This window comes from Schistocerca nitens, chromosome 4, assembly GCF_023898315.1.
Source record: "Schistocerca nitens isolate TAMUIC-IGC-003100 chromosome 4, iqSchNite1.1, whole genome shotgun sequence".
Lineage (NCBI taxonomy): Eukaryota > Metazoa > Arthropoda > Insecta > Orthoptera > Acrididae > Schistocerca > Schistocerca nitens.
Genome location: NC_064617.1, coordinates 80,280,706 through 80,295,472, shown reverse-complemented (window position 1 = coordinate 80,295,472; position 14,767 = coordinate 80,280,706). Strand labels below are relative to the sequence as shown.

The following is a 14,767-nucleotide window of genomic DNA, read 5'->3' as shown; positions in this document are numbered from 1 at the left end:
TTATAGAATAAAAATCTGCTTCAGCTGCTAGTAATTTTCTTAATTTATTGCACAGCCAGTTTCAAAACTCTAAGCTTCATCTTCAAGTGCTACCAAGTATTTACAAAAACATGAACGTGTGGTGGTCAGGTCAATCAGTCATTGGGGATCACACCCACGTCAAATTTTCATGTCGTGCTGTCCAGGTGGGTGCTGTGGTTGCTGTTCCTATGCTTGCATGAGTTTGTTTGACATGGGCCCCATTCCCAATGACTGATGAGCCCAACCGCCACAATTACATTTTCATAATTGTTTGGTGGTACCAGAAGTTGAAGCTTTAAGCTTCAAAACTGGTCATGGAATAAATTAAGAGAATTACTAGCAACTGAAGTGGATTTTTATTCTACAACTATGTTCCTCAGTTGCAGATGTTCACCTGATCAATAAATTTTTATTGGTAAATACATTTTTCACACCATTGCAACTCTAAGTGCCTTTTACAATTTTTTTTTCTTCCCTAAGTTCTTTCTAGGATATTTGGCCCATTGGGTGAAACTTCATTCTTAACATTCCCCTGCAGTCCAACAACCAATTTTAGTAATATCATATAAATTAGACTGCTTTGTAGTCCGCATTTCTCTTGTATATGCACATTTTTCTTTTCTTTTCTTGTTTTTTTTGGTAATCTGGAAGAAAGATAATGGGATTTCAATTTCCTCCTCCTGAAAACTGGCCAGTCTGATCAATTTAATGAGTCAGAAAGGAGTTTACAGCTTTGAAATTACAGAGAATTTTTTTGAGTTAACTTACAGAATCGGTAGATGCATCATTTTGTAGCAAGCAACCTCAAGTTTCACATAAAAGTGCCAAGTGCCATTTTGGTTCAACATGATTACCATTTGTGACACAATAGACGACATCCAACCGGTACTCAATTTCTTCCCACATTTGTTGCAGCAAATTGAGCATAACTTGTGCAAGAGCAGTATAGATTCAGTTTTTCAGGTCACTAAGCTTTTTGGTAGGGGAGGAACATACACACGGTCTTTAAAGAAACCCCAGATAAAGAAATACAGCGGTGAGTAGACTGTGGTGCAAAGTGGCCACGCGACTGGCCCTTCATGACCAATCCACCGATCTGGGAAGTGATTATCGAGGAAACCTCGAACTTCCATAAGGAAATGAGGTGGTGCACTGTTTTGCTGACACCTCAGTCATCTTCATTGATCTGTGGAATTAAAAAGTTTTCAAGCATATCCAGATACACAACACCAGTGACAGTTTTCTTGAAGAAGAAAGGGCTGTACACTTTCAATTTGCTAAGAGTGCAAAACACATTAATTCTGGGGCTGCCATGAATGTGTTCCAGTGTTGCATGTGGATTTTTACTGCCTCATATTCTCAGGTTGTGTGTGTTCACCATGCCACTGATATGAAATGCTGACTCACTGCTAAAGATTATTGTGATCAGAAATGTATCATTGTTCTCCATCTGGTGCGACATTTCCACACATAGTTCTCTATCTGGTGCTACATTTCCACACAGAATTCCTCACGAGCAACCTTATCTGCATCACTAATGTGGTGTACCACTGTCAATCTATATGGTTTGAAGTGTAAACATCAACACAGTACTCGCCAAACAGTCTTTTGTGGAATACCAGTCTCGTGAGGCACACGTCACATCGATTTTTGGGGACTGTGGGCAAAGCGCTCCCCAACCTTTTCAACATAATCAACACACAGGCAACCTGGTGATTTATCATGTTGCAATGATCAATCCGTCTCAACAAAATTCTTGAGCCAAGAATAATTGTAGGCCTGCTTGGACTTTCTTTAGTGTATTCAGTGCGAAATTTACGCCGAACAGCTGTTGCAGAGTTCATTTCATGAAGCCAAAACACACAGCAAGCAAGCTCTGGACCAGTGAAAGCAGCCATTTTAACTGTGCACTTGCTGACATACATGGTGGAGCAATGGGGTACTGATTCACTACATGAATCAAACTTGAGGTTGTTCAGTACACGACACATCTAATCATTCAGTAAGCTCTCAATAAATTTCTATATCATTCCATAGTTGTAAAGTCCTTTTTGACTTGGCCTGTATAAGTAATTCAATGAAATATGGTACATGCAAAGTGGTCTCCCAATATAGTAAGTAAATTCTATCCCATGATGTGTGATGAACAGAGACAGAACTGTGAAGCTACATGTCTTATATTGCCAGTTATCTGATTTACAGTGTTTTCCATAAATAAAATAAGCTCTTTAAACATTTGAAGTTTTCCATATTATTTTCTGTAATTTGGAATTTCAAGTGAAGTGTCGCAAGCTTTCCACTCATTGCCAAACAAACTACCGTTGTTCCACTGGTAGTCAATTTCAGTCTCTCAAATTGTGCTTGTCCAAATTCAACTCTCCTTTTTTCTCTCCTTACAGCCCCATCTTAATTATTACACCATCAGCAAATACCAAGGACCCTTCCTCATATTGTTTAACATGTGCTTGTAGGACTACAATTTCAAACAAACTTTATGTCTTTCCCTGGCACTGGGTGGAGCTCTCAATTTCTTACAAATACATGTGAGATCATTTGCTACTTCCTTATGCCATAGATAGTGGCACAAGAAATATCATGCACAATATCTATGCTGATGTGCTAGGTGGTAATATCATGTTTACACTCAGAGTAACCCCCGAAAAAGCTGCCAAGTTATATTGTGCATACAATGCACAGGAACACTGCTAATAGTTTGTATAAAGTGCAGTCAATCTTCTCTCTGTCTGTGAGTGAAACAAAGAGGATCTAATGGCATGTTCACCTGAACTATTCAATCATTATTCGGAGTAAACAACAATATTACAACAGTCGGCAGATTCGCTCAATGTGTACAAATGTTTTAGTCTAACTGAACAGTTAATGAGCTATTGCTTTCTTACCATTTTTGGTGGTGGTGTATCCATCGTAATGTTCACCATATTTACGTCAATTCCAGATTGAGCCAATGCAACAAGTTTCAGTGCAACAAAGAAACCATCTTTGTTGAGAAATCCTTTTCCAGCTGGATCAGCAAGACTCCAGACTCTGCTTAAAACAACATCTGATAAACCAGACTTTTTCAAGAATTTTGCAGCTTGTAAGGCTCCTATGGTTCCATCACTGGAGTGTTCAACCTGTATCAAAATCAATAACAGGCTCTGAATAATAAATGATGAAATGGTCAATATTACTTTGCTCTGGCACAGCCAATACTATAAGTAACAGAATTCATACGGTAATCATTAAAATTATTGGGTTGAAATAGACTTACACTTGCCACATTTCAAGTGTTCAGTTACACAGCAAAGTAGCTGCTATACCAAACACATTTAGACTAGAAGACTTCCCCACAGTTAATGTTATTTCTTTAATGCAATGACACAAACAAATAACAAAAAAGTCTTGAAAAGGTGACCGAAAATAGTCTACCTCAAGCATAATTTGACTAATATCCCCTGGGTGTGGTTGGAATAAACGTAAAATTTGTTGGTCGCAAATGTATCACTTCATGTATAAAAATAATTAACTATTGACATATGCAACACTACTGCTAAAACTTAGGATCCTAAATGTTTCTTAGTGTAACACTGCCACTAAATTCCCAAAAGACAGAATCATCTCAATGTATGTAACGAGTCAAAACCAAGAAATATAATTGATATCATTTACGCAAGATTATAGACTGCAGCTAATGCACTATTTAGAACATGGGTCAGTGTTTTTCCAGTTATTAAGGAAATAACCAAAAGTAAGTACTGAAGGAATAAAGGGCTCTGTATATCCACTCTCTTGAAATACAAATGCTGTTGAATAAAAGTTGATTTATTTGCCAACACGCAGTTCCTGAGTGTGGGCAGGGGAAGAAGAGTTCCTTTGGACAAACATGAATTTAAACACACTTTTTGGTTATATTTATTTTTGTGTTGCTTGCTTTTCAAATAGAATGATGTCTCATTTTCTACATTTTACTTTGTGCAAGTCTTGAAATGTGTGTGCTTGTGTTTCCTGAAAAGTTTGTATGGTTTTTATTCAGTTTTAAGAAATTGTAATTAATGTACTATTAATGTGTTTATTTGGTATTGTACAGTTCAATTTAGGTATATAGGTGAATATAATTTATCAGAATCAGATGTAGGTCTCCTTTTGCGTATTATTTGAAGTTTGTGAGATGCTATCAGTACTCATTTGGTGGAGATCACGGAGTTGACTTTATTGTGAAGATATTGATACCAGCTTTATGTTAAAATTGACTTGTTATTTCACTTTTCTGCAGCTACTGGTACTTCATAGTTGGTGGTTATTTTGAAGTTCAGTTTAACTGTATACATAAAATGAAGAAAACTATGCTACTTTAAGTTGCAATTTAGAGCTGTCAGAAATGATGTATGGTACTGAACAGTTTCATATTTTTGGTGAGTGCATTAAATAAATTACGGTAAACAACATCAGCGACTGCCAATTTCAGTTACTTCACCCCCCTCTTGGATCAATTTCTGTTGTTACCCATGAATGATAACAATTCTAACATGACTTTTAGACATCTAGTTGATTCTGTACAAATTAATTAGCTTCCGGAGACAGTAGCCATGTGTGCATGAATTGTTGCACGAATGTGTGAGAATTCTACTTCTGAGAAGACTTTGGCCGAAAGTTTGAATGTGTCTAGTGTTCCTTTCCTTGTGCCTGCCTGTGACTCAATGCCTCCTTTATGCGACGAACAGCAATCTATCCTTTTCGTACTGTTGGTTCATACTAGACTTTGCATGGTTTGAATTTATGCTCTGACAACAATACATGGATAGCTGATATATACGGATGCGTAATAAAACTGAATAAGAATGAAAGGTCACAAAAACAATATTTTGCTGCCATCTGAATATGTACACTATCAACATACAGCTCATGGTACCCATTAAAAAGTATTCCCACAACAGTTAATTGAAAAGAAAAAATTAAGATAGATTCTTCTCTACTAATGAATACAGTTTCTGTGGATATGCATAATTAACACCAAAGTAGACTGTTGTTTCCCTTATATGTAGAACATTAATAGGGACCTTACACCATGACAAGCCATGACCTTAAACCTAACTGGCATCACAACCTTTGTGACGGGGAAAAGGCACTAAACACAACAACAATATCCAAGGTACAACTGGAATTATGATCAGTCAACCACACCCAAATTTATTCCTCTGTTTTTTGAAACTTTATAGAGTACAGATGATAAAAGAACTGGAAAATGGAAGGCTAAGACTGCCTTATTGTTCCACCATGCGTTGACTGCATTCGCATATCGACAGATGAAAACTGACTACAACGCTGCCTCAAAATGGAAAAGAACTTTCAATGTTATGAAGTGATCTATAGATGACAGAATATGTTGTCTCAGTTTTGGGGTTGTTTAACACAAATATGGAGAGAAATCAAGCAACCAGATAAAAATCTTCATCAGATATAATTGTCAAAAGACATTAACATTTTCCTCCCTTGTGTCCACTTCCTTGCTACTTTAGTTATTGACAAGAAATCTGTCAGCATGCCATATCTTATGTACCTTTGCTGCTTTGTCCTTCTTTCCCTTCATGGAAAAAATATCAAACACATCAAATATTCCAAATTAATCTTTCACTCGCAATGGAGTGTTTGTTATTTTCAAACTCCTTGGCAAATTAAAAATGTGTGCTAGACTGAGGTGCGAAAAATTTTATGGTGCTTTGCAAGAATGTTCCTAGAAATCAACAGATAAGAGAACATAACATAAATAAATCATACTCACCTGACTGAAGTATGCCTCGTAAACTGAGTTATGATTACCAGCCACCTAAAAGAGAGGGAAAAAAATAATGTTAAACTCTCCTTACTATATCAAGAACACAAACTTTTCCTATTCTTTGGTACAAATTTCTGAAAATAATTCACAAGATTGTCAGATACATAGGTGTTTTCCCCCAATATTCTAGTTTGATGATCCTGTGACAAGTATCGCCCTTATAAAAAAGTTGTCAAAATGGAACACTAGGTTAGTGGGCTTGACACAGTATCAGCAAGGACATTGCAGTAAAACACATTCCTCAAAGGAAATTTCAACAACTGAGAAGTAGCCCAATTAATCTATGGCAGTAACACTTTCTTCTACTTATGTACTTACTCTGCAAACAACTGTGAAGCCCATAGCAGAGGGTACTTAGCACGGTATCATGTTATGTTTTTGGAAGCAGATGAACGATATGGCTCAGCCTTTCACCAGTGACATAGGAATATTGCATCAAACGCCGTAAACAACATGGTGACTATAGCATAATATCAGCAGCAATTTTTTCAAACAGGCTCATCTACAGATAAGTGTGTACCCACATCCAGGTTTTTTTCAGATTCACATTTGTTGGCTCCACCAATGCACAACCAAACTGTCACCTTCCAACGCAATCTAGTCTTGAGCTAAGGCTACAGTTCAGTCTGACACCACATTCAGTCTTATTGTTTCCTTTCCTATGGGAGCAATATGTAGCAGGATGAAGAATATCTACAGATTTTTTGCTACTACGGTGTCGTAGCAGGCGGAGAGGTGATACTCCGACGTGGCGCGTCCCAGGTGGCGGATAGGGGGGTCCTCACCGGTTTACCGGCGGACTTGAGCGAAATAAAATAGCTCTCGCGGACCAAACACTAAACAATCTCTACGGCTAACAACCGCAGTTGTAACTCGGAGCTTGCTCCATACAAGGTTGACTACCTTTGAAAGTCAAACATGGAAGGAAATCTTTCAAGGAATAATCCACCGCTTGGCAATAACCAAGGAAGACTGCACTCGGATACGGTGGGCAGTCACCTGAAAGATAACTTGGATGAGTCGGAGCATCTGAAAATACCCAAAACGGACAGACGACCAAAACTCAAGACAGGACAAATAAACTACATTGCGACACACAATATAAATTCCCTCATACAACCAGGCAAACTCAAAATTCTGACGGATGAAATGGATCGCAAGGGGATTCTCATAACCGGACTTCAAGAAATGAGAAATACCGATCAGGAGCCGATAGAATCACAAGGCTATAGGATTTATAAGGGAATACCAGGGAAAAGTCATGAAACAGTGTCCACAATTTGGAACAGGATTCGTGGTGAGCCTGAAAATAATAGAGTCCATAATAGAATTTAAAGCACAATCTCCCAGGCTCTCAACATTAACTCTAAAAGCTGCAAATAAAATACACAAATGATAAAAATAATAAAAAAGAACACAGAGAAGAGGTAGAAAAATTTTGGGAGCTCTTAGATCAAACGACGAATAACATTAATAAAAATCACATCAAAATTTTAATTGGAGACTTCAATGCCCAGTTAGGAAGGGAAAAGAGATATAGAGACATAATAGGGAAATGGACAGCACAAAGAAGAACAAACAAAAATGGCATAAGACTAGTGGAATTTTGCAGAAACCATGACATGATCTCAAAGTCGACGTATTTTAAGAGAAGACCAAGTAAACTTAAAACTTGGAAACATCCAGACTGGAAAAAAGGAGAATGGCAACTGGACCATGTCTGCATGGATAAGAATTACCACAAGGAAATGTACAATGTGAAAGTACTGAGAGGGACAGATACCGGATCAGATCATTACATGATAAAAATTAAAATTAAGTTAACCCCATTAGCAAAGAAAAAATCCCACCAGAAGAAGAAGAGAACCTATGACCCTCATAAACTGATACAAAATGAGGATTATGAAGCACAAACCAGGGATATAAAAATAACAGATGATCTGGAAGAAATAATTCCCAAATTGAAACAAATAGCTGAACAAGTTGCCCCTATAAATCCAAGGAAAAAACACCAGTGGTGGAACGATGAATGTGATGAAGCAGTGTTGGATCGACACCAAGCCTGGTTAAGGCATCAAAATGAAAAAACAGAAAAATCATATTTGGAACTCACAAAACAAAGGAAGACAACACAAAGAATAATAAGGAGAGTTAAACGTCAGTACCAAAAAGATATACTTCTAATGATAGAAACAAATAGTGAAAAAACAAACTCAAGAGACTATTACAAAATATTTGGCAGACAATTACAAAGATATGATCCTCCAACATTAATGTTAAAAGATAAAGATAATAACCTAGCCCATAGCAATAGTAAAAATACAGAAATTCTAGCAGAAACATTTAACAAGTTACTAAATTGTGAAGATCCCCCAGAACTTCTTCAGATAAACACAGAAACCCCAATAAAAACACCAGCAGAAAAAATAAATCCACCTACAATTAATGAGGTCTACAGAGCTTTGAAAGAACTCAAAAACTACAAAGCAAGTGGAGAAGATCAAACGTTTGCTGAACTTTGGAAATATGCAGCAGAACCAGTAAAGATAGCATTACACCAATGCATAGTAAAAATCTGGAATGAAGAGAAATTACCAGAAAATTGGACTACTGCTGTAATACATCCATTACATAAGAAAGGAGAAAAATCAAATCCAGACAACTATAGAGGAATTTCCCTTTTGGACTGCACGTATAAGATCATGTCAAGAACCGCTGTAAAGATCAACTAGAACTGGAACTGGGAGAATATCAAGGAGGATTTAGATCCTGGAGAAGCTGCCCAGAACAGATAATCACCTTGAAGTTAGTTATGGATGTCTACAAAAGAAGGCAAAAACAACTAGTCATAACCTTTGTAGATTTCAAAAAGGCGTATGATTGCATCCATAGATCTTCAATGATGAAAATATTAAGGAATTTTGGACTTCATCCTAAATTAATAAAAATGATACAGTTAACCTTAACAAACACCAAATCCAAAGTAAAATTTAGAGGAGAAATATCTGAACCATTTACGGTTAAAACAGGGTTGAGACAGGGAGATTGTTTATCACCATTGCTATTCAATTGTGCTCTTGAATATGTAATGAGAGAATGGTACAAGGAAAATCCTATGAATATTAAAATTGGAACTAAGAAAGATAAAATAAACCTAAATTGCTTGGGATTTGCTGATGACCTAGCATTACTAGCTAATAATATTCAGGAAGCCACGAAACAAATAACAAGCTTACAAAATATAGCACAAAAATTAGGACTCCAGATATCATTTGAAAAGACTGAAATAATGGTAACAGATCCACTTGTAATAGATCACATCACAGTGAATAATAGGGAAATTAAAATAGTGAAACAATTTAAATACCTGGGTGAAATTATAACACAGAAATTGGACGAGAAACCTGCATGGCGAGCAAGAACTAATAAAATGATAAAAGCTCAAAAACTAACATGGTCTACGTACAATAAAAAATGTCTATCAATTAAAACAAAATTAAAACATTACAAGACGGTCGTTCAACCAGAGGTTACATACGGAAGTGAAACTCTTTTTAAAGTCACCCAGAAAAACAGAATTGACAAAATTTTAAAAGTAGAGAGAAGAATTGCTAGAACATGCATAAATAAGAAATATCAAAAAGCTGGGCAATGGCGGATAGTTCCAAATGAAGTGGTATACAGAGAACTGGAGCCCATCACTGATACTATACGAAAGAAAAGGATCTCTTTTTGCGGTCACATTCTGAGGACACCAGAAACCAGATTATCAAGGAAAATTATTGAGAAACTCTGGAAGTTGAAACAACAAGGAGGATGGCTTAAGGAAATAAGAGAGGATATGGAAGAACTGGAAATAACCCTGGATGATTTGCAGAACAAAACGCCAAATTTAAAGAAGTTGAGGGACACAGAAATAAGATTTAAACCAAAAATTGACAAACGACATACAATGAAAAGGGTATTTACAGATAAGGAACGACGAAAAGCATCGGAACGAATGAAGAGATACTGGGCCACTCGGAAGGGGAAAATACCAGAGAAGAGGACCAGAAATGATTGACTGAAGTGGTCCAATGAGGCCGTAAAAGCAAAAGAAGAAGAAGAAGAAGAATGATCCTTTAAATTTTTTAAGTAGGCTTTTGCATGTCTTCTAAAGTCTGCCAATTCAAGTTTTCCAGCATCTCCATGACACTCTCTCATGAGCCAAACAAACCTGACCATTGCCAGTATCCCAATAACAAACCAAAGTCTGCGACTGACCTTACCTATGACTGAGCCTAAGGAATCTGTCAATTTAATGCCACTACAAACTGCTACACGCATATATTTGCACAAATTGATTCATTATAATTATGAATCACTGATATCGTAGTTATAGAATACTAATTTTTTCCCCCTTTTCTGATTTTTTTCTTTTTGTGAAGTGCAAAATTTTACGTTTCCGTACATTTAAAGGAAGTGGCGAAACTTTGTATAACTTTCAAATCTTATCAAGTTCTGGGTCAATACTGTATAGCTTTAATTAAATAGTATTTCATTACAGATAAGTGAATCATATTGAATCGTATGTGAAAATCCCAGATGTTTTTGAAACTGTTTGCCTAATCATTAGTACACAACATGAACAGGAATGCTCTCGAAACACTTCGATGGTGCATGTCAAAGGCTACTACTTCTTCTTCTGCTCCTGACTCTCCACCCAAGATAATATTCTGTGTCCTGCCTTCCAAGACCCATCAACCCAGTAACAAATTTTGTTTGCAACCCCATACAACCAAACTTTTATTCATAAATTTTAGTGTGGTAATGAATAAAATACTTTTCAAATGCTAAGAAATACAGCCACTCGATTTCCTTGATTCTTTACTTTGAAGATGTCATGGGAGAAAACCACAAGCTGGTTTCATGTGATCAATGTTTCCAGAATTAACAGTGGTTGGGATGGAGAAAATAAGCCTGTTCAAGATATATCACTATGTTTGATCTCAGATTATGTTACTATGCTTCTACAACAGATGGCTGTTAAATCAGATCTGAAAGCAGTTTTGCAGGTTACTTCTGTTACCTTTCTTGTAGACCAGTATAATGCTTCTCCCATCCATTGGGTACAGTTTTTTGTTCAAGGGCTGTACAGTGTATTATGGTCAGGACTAATTTAAGGTCCAAATGACACATTCTATCACTTCGGGCGCCACAACTTTAAGATTTCTACATACGATGTATCACAATTACTAGCTTTCGCATGGGGTGTCAAGTCAAGGACATCCAAGTGCAAGATTTGTATACAGTGCTGTGTAATCCATGTCGAAGCAAAAACTGACATGGGTGAAAGAAAATGAGGGAAAGGGGGAGTGTGATGCCAAATGATATGTCACTTGTAAGTAAAAATGTTCTTGATCTAGCCTAGATTAAAACGGGAGCTAACTCGGCCAGAAATTCTGTATAAATCAGACAAGAGATCCACCAGGGCCTGCAACTTTGCTCAGTTATTACAACTTGAACTGTTTCTCGATGCAAGAGACACTAGTATCTATACCATTTATCTTTGCAGTGGTGGGAGAACTAAAGTGGGGCAGTAACTTACATCTGTATCTTTCTTGGTCATAAAATATTTTAAAATAGATTTCAACATTTCTGCTTTTGCTTTGCTATGCTACCTTTGATTCTATTTCCTGCGTCTTCTTGCGCTTCGATAGTAAATTTTGGTGCCAATGACGGCCTTTACTTACAATCAGATTTTCCCTGGGTTTCATGAGGCTTTTCATAAGATTCTACTACAGTAGCCACTGAAGTTTTATTGTTTCCATCTTGACAACCAAATGAGTTTCATTCAGCATCCCTTCTCTAATTATGCCCATAGGTTTTCTTTTACACCTACTATGCAGAAGGCACAATTTCTCTCAAAGAGTGTGGCATTTTCCTTTTATGTCTATCTTACTACACGGATAACGGACTTCCACTGATGATACATATGAGAAAAAGAACCATGAAAGTCTTTATTCTATCATGACTAGTTTCAGCGGCACATTACTGCCATCCTCAGGCGCCACCACTGCCAAAAAAATATTTGATTTCCTTGACGCATTTACTGTGGGATCCTTGATACTAGCACACTTGGGCTAGCTTACATCAGGAGTCTACACTCAACACAAGTGTTTCTTTTGCAGTCACTGTGGATCATGGATGGTCCCTCCTTGCATGAATTGTTCTACTAGACACAGTTCTTTAAAGACCTGTGAGGCAGTCATTACTTACAGCATTTTTTGAGCACACACTGTATTACACGAATAACATGAAACAGCCAACAAACTAGTGATTTAGGCTACTTGTCATAGTGCTACTGCCAACAGTATGCCCTTTCTTCTCTCTGACGAAACACTGGTCTACTTTATATATAACCATCTGAGACTAACAAGTTTCAGCCTATTTTACAGCTTTCAAGAATAGTGTTAGCCTTCAAAAACTCTGCTCTTCTACAAATGACTAATATAAATATGGGTTAAACAATTAATAACAAGCAATTTAAACAAATATTCAAAGACATAATTAAGTAAGTAATAGCCTCTTGCTATCAAATGGATCGATCCTGCCCCAAAAGGATAATTTATGACGTGTGAATTCTGCACTGTCGCAAATGGACTCATTCTTGACATGAACTATAATCATTGGGAACAGCTGACAATACAATAACTTTTCTTATATGCAGACATCAGTGGTTTTGATCACAATACAAAAGAGCAACCAACTGAAGAAGCAATACCCTATTTTTCCCTTCAAGTAATAGCATTCCTTCTAATTTAGTACATTATATTAAGCTGGCAACTAGGTAGCATAGTGATATTTTCTTGTTAGTATAGAGTATAGATTAAGTTTCTACAAGATGCTCCTTTTTTTGCTTATGTATGCCTTGACTCATTCCACATCCCTCAATGTAGTTCTGGATGGGATCTACAAACATGATGAATGAATAGATGAATGTTATATTCAATAACTTGGTTTGGGACATGCTCATAATTTAAAATGTAAGTGATGTGGCTTCCACAGAAATACATTTCAGCAGTGAACCATTAAAAACAGAAGTAGTTTGTGAATAGCTGCGGGCAGAGCTCCAATAACTTGCAGAATGCTGTAGAAAAACAGTCTAATAAAGTCAATTCAAATATTACAGTGGTGCAAGAGCTTGCACCAAGAATTCTCATATCCAATTTGATTATGATGCTGACATGGTTGTGTATGCCTGTCTGCCACTTTAAGCACATACAGTTTTTATGAGAGTTTACATAGTACGCAATGAAAGACAAAGATTGATCACAATAATTACTTAATCTAATGTCCTTCCAGCAGCATTCAAGAAAATAGCAGTCTGCCTCCCACGTTTATATCATATGACGATTACATTCAGAGAAAACGGTACTCTCAACTGCAACTCAGTTGTGAGGCTGCGACTAACTGTAGTATCAATCGCAATGCATTATTCGCGATTTTCATTATTTGTTTACGTGATCTCCATATAAAATCAGCGAAGGGGTTCTTTTACTATCTATTACACAAAGCATCAACCGAAAACTTAGCTTCATTCACGCCGGTGACAGTTCGTGATTTGACTTAAAATGCCTTTCCACAAATATAATGCTTTATTGGTAGTTTTCGTTATAGTAGACGTTCAGAACGTAAATTCAATAAGTCTGCTGCAAAACCAAGCAACAAGATTACGTTATCTTGCAATACGATACCAGTCCCGTTTTGTGTTACATTACTAAAACAACATGAACTCGCGTGGTCCAATGAACCCTTTGGCGATTACAAACACACAAAAATTTTCAAAAATGACGACCTTACAATTAAATTGTTTATACACGATTCTAAGCTCTGAACTGAAATTTGTGTCATTCAACAAAGGCACATTCGTGGGCTCGCGTCCGATTCATGGACGCAAATTCTCTCACGCTAAAAAAGAAACATCAAAACTATGAACATGCAAATCTCTGTTACCTCATAGGGACGAAGATTCATCACTAAAACTTACAGTAGAACAAAAATTCCGCACAACCTTTTGGTTAGGGGTGTGCCTGTCAACATTCGCTCTCCGAAGTAAATATTAAATGACAGATAAATACTGCAGCTCCTTAGCCAACGTTAGTGTGTCTTACTTGTTCGAAACAGCAGTCAGCATTAACCAGAGTACTTTTCTTCTGTACAAAACTTAAATCTACCCCATCACATAGGCAAAATATAGCTGCACCTACTCGTTTAGCACCCCAATACTCAATCAGGTTTATGCAATATTTGAGATATTCATTCAGAAGTCTAAATACCGATGGAAAAGCGGTCAGAAACTCCGCGAGGATAACATAAATATAATTTAACGTCGTTACGTTAAGAACAGCTCCAACTCTACCTGTGTTGGAGACGGCAACGACGCCATCTTCTTGAATACTACTGAAGTAACGTGATTGGTTGTAGTATACAGCATTCACCAATCGGAAGGACAATCAATAAAACGTCATTTTTGCAACTCCGGCGCAGTATTGAATACCAAATCATGCGCTCAAATTTAAACTTGTATTAGTTGTGGAATAATAGCACAGCCAAAATTATTGATTGTCCTAGTTCTGTGAGCTAGGCTGAAAGTCTGTAATCCAATGAACAGTCTCACTACAGACCTATAACATTATCGAGATCAATTACTCTATTGGTTTGGCGTGACACCTGCGTAAAGGAATGAATTTTTGTGTACTGTTAATTCCCTAAGTTAACTACCTCCCTATTTCACATAGGTGAGCCAATATAAAGTCAAAATGTTCCGTATTTCAGAGGAAAATTGTGTTCAAAAGTTGGAATTCTTACTTCGATTTTCTAGATAACGTGGAGCGCGCTTCCCACCATCCGTGGCGAAAGCACCCACGCGAG

General features: G+C 37.0%; 1 protein-coding gene across 7 annotated transcripts in view; it reads right to left on the bottom strand.

Moving 5' to 3' along the window:
• Positions 1-14,283, bottom strand: part of LOC126251343 (epidermal growth factor receptor substrate 15-like 1) — a 209,443-nt gene extending 195,160 nt beyond the window's left edge. For all 7 annotated transcript variants that reach the window (XR_007545722.1, XR_007545723.1, XM_049951711.1 and 4 more), the window contains exons 1-3: positions 14,256-14,283; positions 5,801-5,845; positions 2,922-3,155 (exon numbers count right to left, since the gene is read on the bottom strand). Coding sequence is in view for 5 of the 7 variants with exons in the window: in XM_049951711.1 (XP_049807668.1) it covers positions 2,922-3,155; positions 5,801-5,845; positions 14,256-14,282 (306 nt within the window). In the remaining 2 variants the exon portion in view is untranslated. The remainder of the gene's footprint in view (positions 1-2,921; positions 3,156-5,800; positions 5,846-14,255) is intronic.
• Between the last annotated feature and the right edge of the window lie 484 nt (positions 14,284-14,767).